Raw genomic sequence first — 14,062 nt, 5'->3', positions numbered from 1 at the left:
AAACAAACCCACAGCCATCGGTATCGCTGCTGCGGCCGAGTCATCCGCCAGAGTCATCCGCGCGCACGTGCCGAGCAGCTGACGGGTCACGTGGTCAGAGCCAGCGCACATGCCGGCCCTATAATTTGGGAACCTAATTACCGAGACCACGCTCCACTTTAGAGCGATTAGGCGAGACGACACGGAGAGATTGTTCTATATATACAGAGAGAGAGAGCTGCGTGACGCACTGCCCGAGCGGCCCACGCACCCCCCAATAATATTCTCAAAGTGCTAGAGAGAGATGATCCATGAGAGAGATGTTTTGGGTGAGATCGAGTAAATATAAATGCGTCGTTAAACCCGCCACCAACCCGACACAGCCAATTAGTAAGGTTTGTCACGTAGACAAAACGTGCCAATTCGTTACTCGTTCAGTACATAGGCTGTGTGTTGGAGCGTAAACCCGCAACATTCACCATTCGAATGCGACGTTTCGCCAGTAATTACAACAGCCAGCCAAAAAAAACCTCGACTGTTACGGATATCGGTCTCGAAAGCCTCAAAACGGTGTTAAACTAGCGAGGTGATGTTTGCCAAACCTGCTTTTCTAATTACAGGCCCCCGAGTAAATTACGGCCGTGAGATTGATGGCTCTCACTTTAATTCCCTACGAGTGAAACCAGGCCTCGTGCTAAACGCGAGGAGCTATTACTATTAACACGTGCAGCTCAACCCTCGATGAGCCAAGTCAATTGCCTCTCGTGAGGTGTGACGCTAAAGCCGAGAGAAAGCGCTTGTAGTTATATCGTAGCTAAATAATAGCTATATACCCGGGCTGCCCCCGTACGCGTTTCAATGTTCGTTAAGTATTTTAATTAAATAATATTTAATTAATAAATACTATATTTCTGAAGCGCAGTCGCGACGTCTCTGCTCTTGTTCGTGTCTCCTGTCCAACCTTTCTCGTCTGTGCCCAACGATCTGCACAGGCCACCGCTTCTGGTGTTGGCATTGCCAAATCTAGAGGAGTGCATCGCGTCCCTGCGTCTCTACTCAAAGGCGCACAGCAGCGCCCCTGACGTGTCGTCACGCGCTTGACAAGTCGTGCTGTTCCTCTCTGGCTGTTGTTTCCACAGCCATGGATGAGGCTCCGTGTTGTGGAGCGCAGCTGCTGCCCGCAGGCCCATGAGGGGATGGCCGGCTTGGGGAGGCCTTCATCCAGCAGCGGACTGATGGTGGCCGATTGATGATGATGATAATTAATGTTACCACTCCTCGTATGTGGGGGACAGCACGGGAGGGACAAAGACCCCCCCCCCCCCCATACAACTTAAACAGACTTTTGGGGATGTTAGCGAGCACCTATGAAGTACGGTACGGGCCACGAGGGGGTCGGTGGCCAATGATGACACACCGCACCAAGTACTTATTTGAGGCCGAGTCCACCTAGGAGAAGCCCAGGACTGGTTTAGATAATCGCCACTTGTGTTGGCCGTGAGCGGGAATTGAACTCGGGTCGCCGGGTTCGTAGCACACTCACACACTCATAAAGACAAAGATAAAGATCCCCGTATAGCCTTCACAGATTGTAGGGGCAAGTGCTGTTAGCGAGCACCTATAAATGCCAGCACGGCACACAAGGGCGTGGATGGCCAACACCACGCCCAGCCGCCTTTGTCTCCCTAGTGGCGATGTTTACACACCGCACCATGTACTCATTTTAGGCTGAGTCGACCTAGGGGAGGCCCAGGACCGGTTCAGATAATCGTCACTGGTGTTGAATACACCAGTGACACACACTCGCTCACACACTCACACACACAAGCAGCACTGGGTGTGCAGCTGCAAGAAAACAGCTGAGTCGCGTGAAGTCTGGTGGGAGGATGGGGGGGGGGTGTGGAGGGGGGGCTGCGAGACGTGTGTAACTCCACGACATCATCTCGCCAACATCTCAGCAGACAAAACCATTTTCTCGCTCCCGCCCGCCGCCCGCGGCTTGAAGCGCGCTATTTACAGAGCTCGTACTTTAGATCCCGGCCCGGATTACGGGACGCGCCCCGTGCGACAGAAACGATACAAAGCAGCAGCAGCGCCTTGGATACTTTCTCTCTAAATCGTTCTTCCTCCGATAGAGAGATAAGGAGGTTCGGAAGCTCCCCGCTCGTCTCAGACAGTCACGGCCCGCCGCTCGCCGCGAAGCAACATCGCAGAGATAAGGAGCGGAGTGGAGGGGCAGCCAGACTCAGGACACCTTCGCGGGAGAGGATTGTGGAAGGGGGGGGGGTGGAGGGGACCCTCTCGTTACAAGTACCCACGGCAGCGGTCACGGCCGAGCGGCGCCCATCAGCGCCACAGAGAGAAGAAGAATCACAACAACGGCGGCGGCGGCGGAGGGGAGGGAGGGAGGAGGGCGAGATCCGGGGGCGTGAGACTGGATTCTAACCGGGCCGCTGTGGCTGCGGGGCAGGAAAAACGCAGAGCGATGCGGTCCCCATTCCCTTATCCTCTGCCCCTACCTCCGTGCCCTTCATCGGTCCATAGCCTTGCCCCTATAACCTTGCTCTTGCCCTAGCCATGCCCCTGAGCACAACTCAGTCCCTAATCGTAGCTGACCCCTCTGCGCACGACTGCCCGAGCCCGACTCCTATCATTGCCCCAAACTGCTGCACAACCCCTGTTCCTACTATTACCCGAGGAAACTGCCCCAACCCTTGCCCTGCACACGAGCCAGCCTTGCCCTGCCGGCCTCTACTCCCCGTGACACCTCGCCGCGTGTAAGAGAGAGAGCGAGAGAGCTGTGAATAGCCGCTGTGGCGAGGACACGGGGGCGTAGGAATCGATCAGGAGCAGGACCAATTCGGAGTCCCGGCAGCGAGAAAGTCCCAGCGCCCCGAGACGCGCCCCAGCTGCGTGTGGCGCCCCCTCGTGGCGCGGAGCGGGTCAAGCAGCGCGCGCCATATTGGGAAAGATGCCCCCGGCAGCAATTACAGTATTTATTACACGATTACAACTATTTTTTTTAAATGTTACCAGGTAAGGCCCATTGAGCTATGTAGCTATTTTTTAAAGCGACCTGGCCACAAATGACAGCTCGACGAAATGGCTTATCATGTCCAAATGTATTGCAGCCAAATGCTTTAAATGAAACAGATGAGAGGAAGCAATTGGGGGGAGGGATCTGGGATGCGTTATATCGGTGAAAGCGAAATTGATGACAATAAATGATGGATTGAATGAATGGGGAATGAGTGAGAGCCATGTGAGAATATGGAAAAAAAAAGTAACGGTGGTGGATACGCGGTGGAGATTCGGGGTTGTGGGGTGAGCTCTGGAATATCAGTGAGTTTTGAGTGCGGAGCGGGAACTAGCAAGCGAAGGTGATTGTTTAATGTGGCCCCAGCGAAGGGAGGTAAGAAGGGAAGAATAACGAAAGCGTGGCTTGAGCGAAGGGGAGAAGAGCAGAGAAAGACGACGAGGGCTGTGCACGTAGAGGGGCGAGAAGGCGCCACGTAGAAATAACTTAGCGTGGCAAGATATGGTGGGGCAGGACCATGCAGGTATTTGAAGAGGAGCGTGACAAATTTGAACATGCGACGGTAGGAGACAGGGGGCCAGTGCAGGTGCACGAGGGTCGGGATCTGGGAACTGTGGGGAAGGGTGAATATGAGCCGAGCAGAGTCGTGTTTGATTTGTTGAAGGGGTTGGGGGCAAAAGAGTGAATGGGCCAACCGAGCGTAAGAGAGTTGCAGTCGTCCGGACGAGTGTGGATGAGGGAATGGATTCGATGCTTTGCAGCAGAGGTGGATATAAGCGATCGGGTTTTGCTAATGTTGATCAAATGAAACCGGCAAGCATGGGGAGCGGCGGAAATGTGATCTGCGAGGGGAAGGGAAGAGTCAACACGGGCTGGGGAAATCAGGGAAATAGAAAAAGGAGGGAAAGAAATGTGGAGACAAATCCACGCGACCACGGGGAGAGAAAACACGCAAACTCAAAATAGACAGCAGGCGTCAGGGTTGGGATCGAACCCACGACTTCCATGCATACCGGTCGAGGGAGTGAACATCTCGCCACTGTGGCGCCCCTTTGCACGGTGATATGCAGCGCCTGGACACGGCTCACGCGTACAGACGTTCGCGACCCACTGCCGCATCAAGACCTGCCCACCCCGTGCGCCTCAGTTGCCCATACTCCACGAACGCCGATCGGCCAAGGTTGCCAGAGACTTGAGACATTTAAAGTACAACCCAGCAACGTACGACGCTGTACTGCCCTCTGCTGCCCGCATTGTCGCAATCCCCGCACCCCGCATGGGGTTAAGAGGCGTGTAACGAGTACAAAGTCGCACAGATGTTGAACTTCTTTCAAACCGTACGTAACCAACCATGCGAATCGGTGACGCTCACTATAGACGCATCGAATCGCGTGCGCATGTCTACTATAATCAGCCATGATCTATCCACTGCTTGATGAAGGCCTCTCCCACCCCCACACACACACAAGTCGTTGCCATCATCCCTAACGGCCCTGCGAGGCCTTAACCCCGTCTCGCCCTTCCTGCACACGGGCCGATCTCGAAGGTCCATCTCCACGGCGGCCGTCCTCTTGAGCGTCAAACCACGCAAGCAGGAGGGGGACAAGTGTCTGCATTGACAAGGCACGGCCAGACCGTGCATGTTGGGCGATGTTTGCTGTCCTGCATTGAACAGATCCCGCACAGCTAGCAGAGGCCTCTTGCCTGTGAACTAATGTCACGCCAGCAGCACTTAACCGGTTGCTGATGAGACTCGCAAGAGTAGACTCTTAAAGCAGCTTACGACTTAAATGAATACGGCTGGGAAACACTGGTCTAACAGGCGCGATGGCCCCAATGGGAACAATAAGAGTACTCTCCTTACCATCAGAACACCGACTCCTTACCATCAGAACACCGACACGTATGCTCACTATTTCCACGTGTATGTTATATTCACATGAACGACACAAATGACTTTGAACCTGTGTTGTGTGGTGCCCTTCTTGAGTGTTACTGTGCATTTGAACGATTCATAAAATATTGCTTTACGACATTTTTTTTACTGAAATTCTCGAATGGCAAGACAGTCGTTTGCTCATCTCGTGGACGGCGCTGGCGCCCGCCAACGGCGCGCGGAGGACCACACACGCGAGGCTCGAGTCACGACGGATTTCGGGATTTTATTCAAAGCTAACAAAACACAGCGACGACACAAAAGCTCCAGGCGCTTATTTCACACTCAGCAGCAGCAGCAGAGCACGGGAGCGTGCTGCGGCACTCCTCATACGCCGCTGCCGCCGTTCTCCAAAAGAACGCCGCACCGCATCCGCGGCCTTCGGCAGTGGCGGCAGCAGCGGCAGTCTGGCCAGCAGCGTCCACGGTGGCGCGAGCGACGAGAGTTGGTCCACCCGGCGCGCAGCTTGAGAATGGGCCGGGCCGACTGTGGAACAGGCGGATCGAGTGGATGACGATGGCGCTATGGAATAGATTGGTAGACTGTGCTACTTGTGAGTGAACAGGACAGTCACTTGTCGATGAAGACCAGTTGACGGTGGAATTTGTGCACCAACCCAAATGCAATGAGCGATAACTTATTGGCGTCCTATTGGCTGGAGAAAGTGGCGTCAATTCACAGCACCAAGAGGCGGTTTTACGAGCTTGCGAACGCTCATCGTATTGAGCTCAAACACGTCGAATTATTCAACGTTTGCTACCGTTGTTCCACACTGAAACTGTATAAAGTACTTTGCATCCCAGGCCTCCTTTGTAAAAAAAGAGACTCCCGTCTCAACATGCGAAGGAACCTGGTTACAAATAAAATTCACGCGAACGATCGCTTACGACAGAGGTCCCCCGGCATTGCACGCACCACGACCGACTGCGTGCTCCTCCGTCACACAAAGCGCACGCACAGCGGCGCGACGGCACCGGCGACACAACTGAAAACACGGTGCCACGGGTCGGACTTCTTTTTTTTTTCCCAAAAAACCCGACTGCATGATTAGCTTTACGAAAACTTCATTAAAACGCATTTAGGAAAACGTAAATCCACATAAACGAAATAAAACACGGGAGGAAGCCATGTGCGTGGTTGTATATCTGGCACAGGGACCTGTGTAGAGCACCGCGAGCGCTTGGAGGGGGGAGGGAGGGGGGAGGGAGGGGGGCGGGAGGGGGGCGGGAGGGGGGCGGGAGGGGGGCGGGAGGGGGGCGGGAGGGGGGAGGGAGGGGGGAGGGAGGGGGGAGGGAGGGGGGCGGGAGGGGGGCGGGAGGGGGGAGGGAGGGGGGAGGGAGGGGGGAGGGAGGGGGGCGGGAGGGGGGCGGGAGGGGGGCGGGAGGGGGGCGGGAGGGGGGAGGGAGGGGGGAGGGAGGGGGGAGGGAGGGGGGCGGGAGGGGGGCGGGAGGGGGGCGGGAGGGGGGCGGGAGGGGGGCGGGAGGGGGGAGGGAGGGGGGAGGGAGGGGGGAGGGAGGGGGGAGGGAGGGGGGAGGGAGGGGGGCGGGAGGGGGGCGGGAGGGGGGAGGGAGGGGGGAGGGAGGGGGGAGGGAGGGGGGCGGGAGGGGGGCGGGAGGGGGGAGGGAGGGGGGAGGGAGGGGGGAGGGAGGGGGGCGGGAGGGGGGCGGGAGGGGGGAGGGAGGGGGGCGGGAGGGGGGCGGGAGGGGGGCGGGAGGGGGGAGGGAGGGGGGAGGGAGGGGGGAGGGAGGGGGGCGGGAGGGGGGCGGGAGGGGGGAGGGAGGGGGGAGGGAGGGGGGAGGGAGGGGGGAGGGAGGGGGGAGGGAGGGGGGCGGGAGGGGGGCGGGAGGGGGGAGGGAGGGGGGAGGGAGGGGGGAGGGAGGGGGGCGGGAGGGGGGCGGGAGGGGGGCGGGCGGGAGGGGGGCGGGCGGGAGGGGGGCTAGCCCGCGCGGCGACAGGGAACAGCAGCGCCCGGCCTCGCATGTAGAGTTGGTGGGGGCCTCCAACGGAGCCGAAAACATAACCGGGAAATGAGAAAGTGACGGCACCTCGCTCGCCAACCTGCGGCCTCCAACCGACGAGGCCTACGCGCAAGCAATTCCGTCGTCGATGACAGAACCTTTCTGTAGAATTAGTTCATGCGGTCGGGTGGCTTACAGCCATTGACTCTCAATCCCCCCCACAACCAGGATTTGCAAGTTCAAATCCTGGTTAAGGTGGGGGGGGGGGGGTTAGATTCAAATCATCAGCCCTATTCAGCTTGTAAACAAAGTAGCACTTTATTAAAGGGGGGTACTTTAATAAGTACCACTCTGTAAACATGGGTATCAATGAAGGACCGTGGTCATCTTGAAAAGCTGGCTCTGATCAGGGCGATGTGGAATTTCAAGCCACGAGCGCCCCTAACGCTTGTGTGAGCAGGGAGACGACATCCCGACTTCACTCCGGCTATCACTACTGGCCCACGCGTTACTCCGACACGGCGAGGATTCACAGCGAAGTGGCTGGGGGCCGTGACGCGTGGGAGGGGGTGCATGAAGGGGTGCGTGGGGGGAAGTGCGGGGGGAGGGTGAGGCACCAGGCTGTGTGGGGCAACGTCACTCTCAATCGCTCTCAGTTGCTGCTCAGGTGCTCGATCTCCTCCTCGGCCAGCGTCTTGAGGAGCTTGATGAAGGCCTTGAACATGCCGGGCCCGAGCCCGTGAGTCACCTGGTTGAAGCGGGAGCCGCGCTGCTGGATGATGTAGCTGTACTCGTCCAGCATGGTGCTGCGTTTGCGGCGGCAGGCAGGGGAGGGGTGCACACGTGACAGGTTAAACGAGCGCGGCCAGACCGAGCCAGACCGAGCCACACGTCGCCGCATTTCAAGCGACGACAACTCGCAAAGGCAAACACGCACGGGGAGTGGGACACTAAGTCACTTTGCGATACAATAAAACATTTTCAACCGATATCTGTTGGAACGATTGCCACGGTGACCTCGAGTTTCGAAAGATGTGGTTGCTTTTCAACCACACAGAGGGGGGGGGGGGGGATTGCTTTGTATGTATATATGAACAGAATATTTATTTATCCTGGAAAAACCCGATGAGCTGTGAAACACTTTTTCAGAGATGTCCACCAGTAGGGGTGGGTCAGAAAGTTACAACAATAAATACAAAAAAACGATAGGAGTGCAAAGAATAGAAAAGGTAATGAAATCACTAAAATAAATTCCCTAAAACTCGACTATTTTTATGTTACCAGGTAAGGCCCACTGAGCTATTAGTTTAATTTCAGAAGCAACCTTGCCACAAATGATAACTCAACGAAGTATGTTCAAGTTCTTTCGCACCGTACGTAGACAACCGTGTTAATCGGTGGTGCGGTTTTCCTCGGACAGGGCGGTCCCGTCCATCAGAGCACATGACAGCTGAGCGTGCTGTCCAATCACCAGCGGCGAGGCTAATATTCCCATGGGCAAACAGGCAGGTGGTGCTCTTACACGGTGCTCTGCAGCTGCGATAACCGCACGACGGTGCCGTCTCCGTGCAGGTCCTGCGCATGTGTGGACACGATGAGCTTGCGCGGGACGTACTGCGCAATCAGGAACTGCATGTCCTCCACCAGGTCCTTCACCTCCCCTACGACCGGTAAAAGCGGCAGTAGTGGCAGCGGCTGCAGCAGCAGGGCACGGGGCTCCAGCAAAGCATCGCAAACGCGGCGAGGGAACCAGCGCTCTCCGAGACAGTCGCAGTGATCACCCGCAGGGTGGTCGGACGGCCGTGCCAAGTGCGGACCACACAGAGGGTATCCGAGCTCCCCACAGGCCAAGCCATGGGAGAGAACTCGATGAATGATTTTATTTATTCTAATGCTTCCTTACGCAGGAAATCACGATTCTCATGACTCTTTTTCAGGAGGCTCCTGCCAAGTTGTTGCAGGAGGGGGTGATTGATTTGCCAAGTATAATTCCAATTGAGTAACAACACTTTCCGTGTATTTTTTCTAACTTGGCGAACTTGGACCATGATGCCGGTACACATTGGCCTGCTCTTGCGAATGACGTCACGGGATCTTTAACGTTCACAGACGGTGCCTATTAGGGTTATTACACACCGCAGTATGTATGTTCAAATTCTTTCGCATCGTATGAGGCCACCCGTGCTAATCGGAAGTGCAGTGGAAGGACAACAAACTAAACACAACCACGACTTCTAAAGAAATTAGTTTTCAATTCATAATAAACAAAAGATATATATTATAATCAAGGCAGCCTCCAGGTTCGAAGCGGCTATCACGGCTGCCGCTGGGCCGTGGCGAAAGCGGCGTAACGGACGGCCGAGCTGCCACGCGAGCCTTGTGGCCACGCGGCCACGCGGCCACGTGTCCCCGTACCCTCGCAGAGCTTGGTGAGCGTGGTGACCACGCCGGAGCGCGAGTTTATGGGGAGGCCTTTGTCCTGCAGCTCGGCGCGCACCACGGCCAGCGCCGTTTTGCTGTTGCGCAGGTACGAGTTGACGCAGTACGGGGAGAGGCGCTCCGGCGACACTGACCGCCTGTTGATTTCCGCCCACGTCACGTCGTACCTGCAAAATCACGCCACACACGGACACTCGCCTCTCACCATTTGTAAACTAACAAACGGGCATTTCTACTCGCACGAGCAGTATAGCAGCGTAACCAATCAGCAATCTGGGCCCTCTACACCAGTGATTCTCCACTCCAGTGCATGCGACCGCCACCCCCTGCCCAGCCCCTCCCGCCAACCTACGGTTCACACTGCATGCCCCTGGTCGATAATCACGGTGAGCTGGCCTATTAACCAAAGATTTCCAGTGGAAGGTATCTGCACAGGCAGACTCTGGACTGTTTTGGGCTTTCTGAGTTTCATCAGTAAATGAGGCCTTCTGTATGTATGTAGAACGTCTTTTGCAGTGTACATAGACAACCATGCTAATCGCTACTGCGTTTTATGATGTCATTTGAAAGAAGAAGATGTAGAGCCCCAATTGTGACTCATCTGAGCCCTGTACCCCCCCCCCACCAACAACCCACCCTCAACACCTCCCCCCACAGCCACCGCTCACTTCTTCTGTGGCTTCCCCTGCGAGATGTGCAGGAGGCTGTGCACCGACGCGCACACCCCCGGCGGCGCGGCGGCCTCCTCGGCCTCGGGCTGCGCCGGGGACTGGCGGGGGTTCGACGCCTCGGCCAGCGGGACGAACGGGAGGTTGTCGGCCCAGCTCACCGCGGCCGACGAGGGTCCGGCCACCACTGCTGCGTTCACGACCGCACCGGCGGGAGACAGAAGAATAAAGACATGGAGAGGGGGAGGGAGAGGGCAGACAGGAGGAGGCAGACACAGACAGAGGCATGGGGGGACAGATAGAGACACAAAGGGAGACAGAAAGAGGGACAAGAGAAGAAATGGAGAGGAACAGACACACAAAGGGGGACGGATAGACACAGATAGACAGACCGAGCCAAACACAGAGAGACTTCATAGTTTGTTGAAAAATACATTTAACAAATATATGGCTTCAAATATAAATAGCTAATTAGGTATTGGATAATCGACCGAATTAGTAATCAGGGCAATTCAGTGCACCCCTAGCAAAAATACATTCACGAATCAACCTGTGGCTCAAACGTTCACGGACAAGCGGAGGAGACGGTGGTTATATCTTCCCCGTCGCTCACCTCCGGGCAGCGAAAGCGAGGCGTTAGCCAAGGCCATGTTGTGGTTCCCATGGTAGGCAAACTGTGCCGCCTCCTCCTTGATGGACATGAACCTCTTTGAGGGCGACTGGGCTGTGGACCACACGAGGCGCGTTAACAACTAGACGTGTTAACTAGACGTGTTAACTAGGCGTGCAAGGAAGCTTCGATTCATCGGTTAATGAAGACGCTTAAAGCTTGTGATGCATGCCTTTTACTGCATACGCAAACCATCAATGAATCACAAATTATTCAAACGATAAGCTCGCGTTACATTTAGGCTAATGGGGTTAACACATCGACACAAACAAGACAGAGTAAATGGGAAACAATACGGGATCAAGCAGCGATCACGAATTGTGACGTGAAACTTGCTGTGGGGCGATGACGCTTAACAAGTCTAGTATTCACAGAAATCAAACACGTAAACATGTGATCACCTTTTCTCTCCGATACTTCGCTACCGAGCGCTGTAACGGAATAATGCGTTTGCACCCCTGGTCTATGCTCTCTCTCAGTCTCTCGCTCTCTCTCCCAAGTCTCCCGCTCTCCAAATCTCGTGCACTCTCTGAGTCTCCGGCTCTCTCTCTACCCGAGTCGCTCACCTTTAGTCTCCCCGCACTTGAGACAGAAGCACTTCCCCTCGGCCCCGACCACCACATCGCCCGCACCCTCCCAGCACTTGTCACAGATCACCACGTTCACCGCGCCATCCTGTGGGGCACAGGGAGCCACCGCTTAGTCCAGAGCTCACTGTTGTCAGCGTGCGCCACATGCTTGTACATGCACAAACACAATCACACCCAAACCTCCGATTAGCATGGTTAGCTACGTACGGTACGAAATAAGTTCCACATACATACATCATCACACAAACATGTTTGCAGTGCAGCGCATAATCACCTCGTGTTAAAACGAAACTATTTATATTTTACCAGCTAAGGCCCACTGAGCTATGCAGCTCTTTTCATGAAGCGACCTCGCCACAAATGTTAGCTCAACGAAGTGGCTTATCACGTGGAAATGTATAGCAGCCAAATACTCTAAAATGCGTGTTTCTAAACGCAGAGGAAAAAACCAGAACCCGGAGAAAAAACCAAAACCCCGATGAAAAATCCACGCGACCACAGGGAGAGAATGTAAACTACATATATACGGGCTGTCAGGGTTGTGATCGAACCCACGACCTCCTGTATACCAGGCGAGGTAGTTAACATCTCGCAGAAAGAGCCGTTACGGAACGGCTTCTGACATCTCTTTCACGTGACCTCTCCTGCACTCGAACGGCGCCACTTTGCCAGCCAGCCCTGCTAGAGAGAGAAATGTTCGTCTCCCGAAGGTCACACCGACCGATATTCTTCACTCGCAGCTGATATGTGGTCAAACCAAGTGGTTCACTGCCGTTGCTTCCTGCTCCAACAACGAGTAGGGGAGTTATTTACACCCATAAGCCAACAGTGAACATTCTACATTCATATGACTGAGGAGAGTGAGTCCACGTGGACACGTGAGATATTTAGTACCAGTTTGTACCCAAGTGAGAAAAGTGAAATTACCGCTTGTCCCGAGCTCCCTTCTCTGCTGTCCCCTCCTGAGACACACACACACACAGACACACACACACAGATACAGACAGACACACACAGTCAAGACAACAATACAAAGATCACCCGTACAGCCTTTACAGATTGTTTGGTCGAGGGGGATTAGCGAGCACCTATTAAAGTGAACACCAGCACACGAGTAGGGGGGGGGGGTGGCGTGTGCCATGCCCGACCGCCTTCGTCTCCCCACAGCTCATGTTCACACACCGCAACAGGTACTCATTTTAGGTTCAGCCGACCTAGGGGAAACCTGGTGCGCATTTAGTTAGTCCACAACTACAAGCCATGGCTTGTACCAGGCTAGGTGCACTTCCGAGTCCCCATCCATCCCCACGTATCTCGTATGGTTACGGCTTGGTCATCAACACGCTCCAGCGGTGAACATGCAGTTTGCCGATGTCCACGGTGCGTATCCAGACCAAAAAAACACATCAATGAGTCTCAAGACTAGTTTTGGGGAGGGTTCTGCCCTGCAACGTTTGGCCACGAATGAATGAGACCGCCACTCACCCGGGAGCATGGCGCTCGCCTTCCTCTTCTGCCTCATCCTGACGACGACCTACGGCGCCAGGGGACACAGAAGAAGAAGAGACCGTGGGTCAGCCGGGTCACCCACCTTGCAGCTTGCCATGGAGCATCGCGGCGCCAATAGAGCCCCCCCCCCCCTGGATCAGAGACCCCGGGCAGGGAGACGTGGTGGACCGGGCAGGGAGACGTGGTGGACCGGCCTCTGAGAACTCAAGAGGAGGAGGACCCAGGCCGTGAGAGCGGCACCCCGAGACCCAAACCCTCGACTCACGACCCGGACCCACGAGGCACAGAGGAGGCCGGTCCCGAGACACCGAGACACCGAGACCAAAGGACGCTCTGAGCGATGGGCACCGAGACCCCTTTAGCGTGAGACGCAGCCTCATGGACCCTGCACTAGGGCCGCGGGAGAGCCCCAGACCGAGGCCGTGACGCCCACAGACCCCGCGCTCGCCACCCATCGCCCAGGCCTCGCCCTCCTCGCTGCGCGTGGTTCCCGTGGGCGCGAGGCCGCCGCGAGGACGCCGCGGGAGGCGGGGAGGGGGCGGCTCGGCTCCCCGAGCTCTCGCCGCTCCTTCTCCCCCCGCAGCCCGCGGGACTTGGCCCGCCGCTGGACCCACCGCGCCGTTTATGCCCTCGGAGCGGCTTCGCCAGGCAAAGCTTCGCGCGCGCCGCGGCGGCCTCCGTGCGTCGTGACGTCACCGCGCCTTTCTCGCCAACCCCCCCCCCTCTTTGTCCTCAACGAGCGCTGGGGAAGGGGGTGGGGGGGGGTGTTCTGACGTCATCGCGACGGTGTGCGCGGTGACGTCGACAGAGGGGAACGCTCTCGCGGGATTTTGCGTCATCTCGGGCAATTTTGGTGACGTCACGCGGTAAATTAATATTTTGACGTCATCACTCCACCGTGTCCTCGTCTGTTTAGTAGTACTGTAACTAAGCTATTTGTACTGTAGCGTGCACTATACCCTAATGTGAAAGAGTAGGCCAAAATACACTTCAGAGGGGAGGGGGGGGGCTCATTCGCGCAAGGTGGAGGCCCTTTCAGCAGTGGCGTGAGCAGGCAATGGTGGACAGGGCTGGGCCTTTATCTTTACTCTTCCTGGGCCAACCAAGGCTCAAGCATTCGCAAATGTTGCTTTATAAACTGCATCAACGTTTACGCAGTTTCCACGCTGCGTCTTCAGCCACCGTATACACAGGACATTTTTATTATTTTTAGCGCCGTGACGTCACCACGCGAGCGAATGGATGATGTCACCGTGCGAAGTTGATGATTCGACGT

At 56.1% G+C, this 14,062-nt stretch overlaps 1 protein-coding gene across 1 annotated transcript; it reads right to left on the bottom strand.

Moving 5' to 3' along the window:
- Positions 1-6,864: 6,864 nt before the first annotated feature.
- On the bottom strand, positions 6,865-13,444 carry LOC144935009 (transcription factor AP-2 gamma-like). Its single transcript, XM_078861297.1, has 9 exons — positions 13,224-13,444; positions 12,763-12,811; positions 12,205-12,239; positions 11,254-11,362; positions 10,631-10,741; positions 10,018-10,207; positions 9,326-9,516; positions 8,433-8,571; positions 6,865-7,716 (listed from the first exon to the last, which is right to left on the bottom strand). The coding sequence occupies exons 1-9, from the start codon at positions 13,239-13,241 to the stop codon at positions 7,563-7,565; spliced, it is 996 nt and encodes a 331-aa protein (XP_078717423.1). The 5' UTR covers positions 13,242-13,444; the 3' UTR covers positions 6,865-7,562.
- Positions 13,445-14,062: the final 618 nt, after the last annotated feature.

This window comes from Lampetra fluviatilis, chromosome 12, assembly GCF_964198595.1.
Source record: "Lampetra fluviatilis chromosome 12, kcLamFluv1.1, whole genome shotgun sequence".
Taxonomy (NCBI): domain Eukaryota; kingdom Metazoa; phylum Chordata; class Hyperoartia; order Petromyzontiformes; family Petromyzontidae; genus Lampetra; species Lampetra fluviatilis.
Note: the sequence above shows the minus strand (reverse complement) of the source record. Positions and strands in the feature narration are given on the sequence as shown.

Bases quoted from the DNA above. Each gene is read 5' to 3' on its own strand.
- LOC144935009 (XM_078861297.1), bottom strand. The intron at 10,208-10,630 runs GTGAGCGACGGG...TCGTGAACGCAG, and splicing joins CTCGCTTTCGCTGCCCGGAG to CAGTGGTGGCCGGACCCTCG. The intron at 7,717-8,432 runs GTAAGAGCACCA...CCGCAAACGCAG, and splicing joins TCGCAGCTGCAGAGCACCGT to CACCATGCTGGACGAGTACA.